General features: G+C 36.0%; 1 protein-coding gene across 1 annotated transcript; it reads right to left on the bottom strand.

The window, feature by feature from the left end:
- Positions 1-950: 950 nt before the first annotated feature.
- spryd7b (SPRY domain containing 7b) lies at positions 951-6,266 on the bottom strand. Its single transcript, XM_034128513.1, has 5 exons — positions 6,050-6,266; positions 5,279-5,395; positions 4,747-4,913; positions 3,449-3,551; positions 951-2,189 (listed from the first exon to the last, which is right to left on the bottom strand). Exons 1-5 carry the CDS (start codon positions 6,153-6,155, stop codon positions 2,092-2,094), a joined length of 591 nt encoding a protein of 196 aa, XP_033984404.1. The 5' UTR covers positions 6,156-6,266; the 3' UTR covers positions 951-2,091.
- Positions 6,267-6,269: the final 3 nt, after the last annotated feature.

Here is a 6,269-nt window from a genome sequence, read left to right as displayed (position 1 = left end):
TGGAGGAGCCTGTGACCTAAGATTTTCATTGTCATAAATTAACTACACTGTAGCTATGCACACATAACAATAAAAGCCTTGAAACCTTGAGATGTATTCAGATATTTCACTTAAGTTACATTAGAATTGTTTAAGTTATAAGTGAACTAAAGTACAGGTATGAGTATCAACATTTTCAAAACATACCAGTAAAATAACTTATTTTGCATAATAATAACCAATTTCAGGATCATATACATTACATTACCTGTTAATGTGGTGCTCATTTTAATCACTGCTACTAGATATCTTAACCTAGATAATAATAAATAAGTTTATTTAGATTTGTGTGTGAGCTAATATTCTCAATCTGTAAAGTAACTAAAGCTGTGGGATACATTTAGTACAATATTAACCTTAAAAATGTAGTGAAGTAAAAGTATAAAAAAGCATAATATTGTAGATATTCAAGTAAAGTACAAACACTTTTAAATTGTACTTAAGTGTATTTCTTGAGTTAATGTAAAGACAATCGACGGATGCCTATAAGCATCTAAATGTAATTAAAGGACTAATAGTAAAAGTACTCATGATGTAGTATGGCCCATTTCAGAATCATATATTAAAAATGTTTTATATTTATTAATCCATTTATGTGTTCATCACTTCAATGCACCTGGTAAAAGGTGGAGTTTATTTGATATACTTTATATACGGCTGGCTAATATCTAGTGTATTAGTAGATGTATGTGTTGTATTAACATAATCTACAAAGAAGTTGGTAACTACTACTGTAAAACAAATGTAATAAGAGTAAAAAGTATAACATTTCCCTTCAAAATGTAATGTATGACGTAGCATAATTTGAAATAATAAATTGAAGTACAAGTACCTACAATTTTAAGCAAAGTACACTATTTGAGTAAATGTACTTAGTTACATTCAGTCAATGTAAGACAGAACAGACCGACAAAGGTTTGCCTCCAGACACAAAAGTTTAATGAATCAACAATATTTGGATATGCTTGTACAATAACATCATTAGTGCAACCAAAGACAAGCATTTTAAATATTTAACTGTAAGCAGCGAATTATGCAATGCCAATACAACACAACAGATTGACATTTTTAACCATTAAAATCTTTAATCTGAGACAGCCGGCACCAACTTTGGTAATATTCTGATAATTAGAATGAATACACCATGAAGATTTCAGGAAAGACAAAGTGTGGAAAGTCTAAAGAGCTGTTCATAGAAATGATTTGGAAATCAAGCTTGATATATAATTAGTGTCAGTAATTTAAGAAATGTTTTTTTTAAACATTTGTATTATATATTCGCAGCATGTCACCTCAGCATACCTCAGCGAAAGTCAAACCGGCAGTTCTCTGTGAATGTGTTCTGGATAACTGGAGTGCATATTTAAACCATCTTTGTGTCAACTCCAATTGCAAAAGTGTTGCAATATCACATATTTTTATTGTATTTTTAATTAAAGAAAAGTACATAAAAGTGAATGGGATTTTGTTGACAGATGTGTCAGTATCGACAGCTGATCCTTCATTAGTTCACACCCTTGCCGGCCAAAAGAAAGACACGTTTTGTTAAATGAAAGTGAATAGGTGACTCAAATAAATACAAATAAATATAGGGTGAATGCTGAGTCAGTAGGACATTTATGAGATTACATAATCAAATAATATAAGTATAAAGCAATGTGAATAAGACATGGCTTTTTGATCCTGAAAAATTTCAACATTTAACCATTTCATCCGCTGTCCGGCATCTACACACAGATTGAGAATGAAAGCAGCGATTGAAAGTGTTTCAGTTAATACAAGGCGAGGACCACTGACACAAGGTAAAGATTTGACAGTTAACCACCAGCATATTCATAGACAACCAATGATCAGAAAACCCCACTCCTTCAAGGATACTCCAACGTCAACGCGAGGCATGAGTAGAGAGAGAGAGTAATCAGGGGAAACAAAACAAGAGGCATTAAGCCACACATGATATCCAATCAAGATCAGACTGTAGTGTCACAGAGGTTGCTATGAGATACAGGAGAGGGTGACATGGTAAAGAGGCGCTTAGGCTGAAGTGATACTTTAGAAGATTTGTTGTTCAAAGAGGATCTTCTCAAATCCTTGTGGAGCTGGGTGGTAGAAGTCACTAAACTGGCAGTCTAAGATGGCACTGTCGTCCACTGCAAAGAAAGAAGGGAAAGAAATTAGCACAAGCTTGAGTGCATGTTAACATACATAACAGAATATTAGTATTAGCAGCATTTAATTGAAAATATCAAATTATGTTTGTACAGTTTTTGACCACAGCTCATGCATTGATCTTATCTGTGTTTCTTTAAGCTCATAAGATAAAACTTGAGTGATCTCCGTATGGATTCTTTTGGACAATCCAGGTGTCTTAGCAGCATCAGCAAAAAGGGTGAACACAGGATAGCACAGATATTAATTCACACAGGGATAAATAAACAAATAAAAATGAAATTGAAATGAAACCCATTCAAAGTTTCAAAAAAGTTAAAATAATACATTTACCCAAGTCTCTCTGGCAAGACATTTAATACTGATAAAGTCAAAGGAAATCAAATAGATGTCATTATCTTGTTTATTTTACAAAGTTATTTGTTCTGTAGAAACTAGGTCAGATGCCTCGTACCAGCAGCAATCTGAACAAAATCCCTCAAAATACAATGTTACAATTTTGAAATCAGTCCTGAGGAAGAGAAGCGGCATCAACTCGTGGACATACACTCTCCAAAGGCCTTGCTATGTTTACCCGTTGTAAACCTGATGTGTGATTATTGCAGAAATTATGTTTTAAGGCCATTTTTTTTACCAGCTTTTTTGATAATTTCTTATAGTCAATCTTAAAATAGACTCAAAGAGGGAGGAAAGAAAAAATTACAAATCCATATTTGAAAGCATCATTAGTATTCAATAGTTCATACTATACTAGATTAGATATGGAAAATAGTGCAGCATGTCCCTATCAGTGAAGTTCAGTCTATGTTAATAAAAAATTATAATAATAAGCCCTTTAATATAAATGATATGCCTGCACAGATTCAACACAACAGTACATTTTACAGAGATTATATTTATGAAAAGAATCCAGTGTGACAAATAAAATCTTCCTTTGACTAGAATAAAACCTGAATGTCAAGAATGTTTGTCTGAACTTGTTTCAATGAGTCAATGTGACTCTTACATGGGTGGAAACTTCTTTTTAGTACAACTAACATCCCGAAATGAGCAGTGTTTTGTAAAAATGTACAAATACAGCCCTCTAGTGGAGAAAAGTGTAACTGCCAAAAGGGTATATCTGGGAGAGCAATTGTCAGTACATAAAGTTTACAATTGAGAAAAATAGTCAAAACATTTCCCCAAATTACCAAGCCCCTTTTCAAAGTATTCAGCATATCCGGCCAACAAATAAACGTACCGTAAACAACGGGGTATACAGTGCCTCGGATCCCTGAGGCAGGACAGTGCATGTTCTTTCCATTCAGATATATATTCATCTCCACGTGGTCATATGTGAAGCCCTGAGGAACACAAACAAAACTGGAATTAATAACTGAATTTGTGCATGCAAATGTGACAACATTTTAGTGGACAGGTGGACAGTAAAACACATGCTGGTTTTAGGGCCTCCGTTTTTAAAAGCTGTAGTAAACCCAAATGAACATGCATCACTCATTTTAGAAGTCTTACTGACTGACAGATTGGCTGACCTGAATTTGACGAAAGGGGATCATACATTGTCTCGTGAGCTAAATAAGTTTATTCCTGCATGATTATTAAATATGTCTTTAGGGCCCCTCTAGTACAGCTCACTTGAAAGAGCTACCACTTAAGGTTTTTTAAAGTCACCAAGCCTTAAGTTCCAGTAGTTGTAGCTTAAAGCTGTTTTTCTCTCTTCTTCAGCAGAACCATATGCTGTCATAAAAGTAGCGTGACAGAAATACATTTGATGCGTTTATATTTTAGGTTTGTGAAAAAGAAAAACCAAGATTTGTCTCATTATGTCGGGTAGCATATGTCACACACTGCTTTGAGCAGATAATGACATGCTTGCTGACAGTGAAAGATAGAAGTCTGCATCATTTTCAGAACTGCTCTCCGCCCGCTGGGTTTCGAGCTGCAGCCGCCTGCACCCGCAGGATGTTCTGCAGCACCCGCCGCAAAACATTTTTTCAGACCCCAAGTCTGTGTTAATTAACATGATATTCAACAAAATGATTTCTGAGTCCTGAAAAACAACAAGAATGGCTTATCAAGTATTACAAATTGTCTCAGTATAACTACAAATCTGTTATTATTTTAATAAACTGATGACAATTAGTTACCGAATACTTTAGAAAAAGCATTACACTGTCACCATCAATGTGACGTGCAGTCCATGAGTCTGAAGGAGTTTAAGGAGTTCTGAATATACCAATAATCTACTCTTGCATGCCTGTTGATAGACCACAAGATACTGTAGCTAGATGTACAGACTAATTGATAGAACAGAGATAAAGCATTAGTGATGCACCTTTACTCTGAAAAAAATATAATTTTGGCAATGTCTGAGAACACACTCTTTATCTTTGGAATAGTAACTCTCTGGCTTGAGTGCTGATTCAGAGACTACGTTTGAAATGTTTAGCTTTACGAGAATTGGCAACACTTAAATCACTCAAAGCTAAAGAGCAATCAAACATAATTCAGGATCAAGCTAAATAATCTTGCACTTACCACAATGTCACCCTCCTGAGGGAGGCTGTTTGCAGGTAGGCGATTCTTCTCTTCATTATTGTGGTACACAGACCCATCATGCCTCAGGACTAGGCTGTTTGTGTCTCTGCCCATAGGCACTTGATTAAGATTCACTTTCTGCGTCGCTACACCAATTCCCCACACACCTGAACACAAAGCACAACACTGAGTATCTGCCATTTTAAAACCCTTTTAACCACAAAGACAGGACAGTTGCAATTAAAGATAATTAGGTATGTTTTCATGCATGATACATTTAACATGGTATGTTAGCATTAAACAGTCTGTGGCTAGTGTGGAGCTGGATGAGTTGTGTTTTAAAATATTTTCTTGGCAAGTCTACAGAAATCCATAAGTGAGCATGCAGTCACAAGACGTTGAAGCTGCTAAAAACTGCAGCGTGTCCAAAAACTCCCACTAGGAATGCACCGGAAAATGTCAATCTGGCAAGAAAAGAGAGCAGCAGAGGTTTGGAAACTGGGTGATCTTCAGCTGGAAGCCAAGCACTTACCAGTGGACTGGATCTTAAACTCAAAATAACTTTTGTTCTGGTGCAGAGGAGCGTTGGCCAGACAGCCTCCAGTGCCACATATCCTCCGGCCACTCTTCACAATGACAACATCTGTGCCTGCAAAACAAAAGCAAAAATATATCTTGTTGTTAAAACCCACATAAAAAAAAAAGCAATATTGGATTTCAGTTTAACACAATGTGCCTGATTTTTCTTTCAGGATTGAATGACAACACAAATCATGATTTAAAGCACAATACTTTAATTTGACTTAAAAAATGTGTTGAAGGGAACTTAAAAGTCGATGGAAGAAATAGGACATGTTCCTCCTGATTGATACATCTTTCAGCAGCTCAAGTGAAATTGTTTCCTGTTTTTATTTGACATATATCATTGTTACCCGATGGGCTTATTTAATAACCTTTCACTTGCTAAATGGATTAATTGACAGAGAATAATAATCAGTAATTCAGTCTCTATCCTGATAGTCGTGTCATGAGTTCAGCTGCAGGAGACTAAATATCACGACTCACCTTTAATTCACAAATGAGTAACCTTGTAGGAAGAAAATGAAGAGGAACGTTGTAAGAAATTACTGAAACCACTCGAGGCAAAATATAAAAACACATTTAACTGAACAAACGTTACAACACAACGAGCAGCTATCAGTTAGCTATGATGCTAACGGCGGAAGTAGCATATCGTCATGTCACAACTAGGCGTATTGTCATCACTTTAACAGCTCTGAGATTTAAACACAAAACTACGTACCCATGTGGTGAGTATCTAACTGAACGATAGGCATTTCTTTCAGGGGGATATGCCCCGATCCGCCATCCCCGCAGCAGCCTAGACAACACGTAAACAGCGCAGCCATTCTTGCTTCTAGCTACACATCCGGAAACAAATACCACCGAACCAAAGAGCACTTGACGTAAAAGATGTCAGACTCCTCTTACGCAACAGCGACGCACAGCGACAGAGGCCGGAA

This window comes from Trematomus bernacchii, unplaced genomic scaffold (assembly GCF_902827165.1).
Source record: "Trematomus bernacchii unplaced genomic scaffold, fTreBer1.1, whole genome shotgun sequence".
In the NCBI taxonomy this organism is placed as follows: domain Eukaryota; kingdom Metazoa; phylum Chordata; class Actinopteri; order Perciformes; family Nototheniidae; genus Trematomus; species Trematomus bernacchii.
The sequence above is the reverse complement of the archived record's forward strand: the minus strand, read 5'-3'. Positions and strand labels throughout refer to the sequence as shown.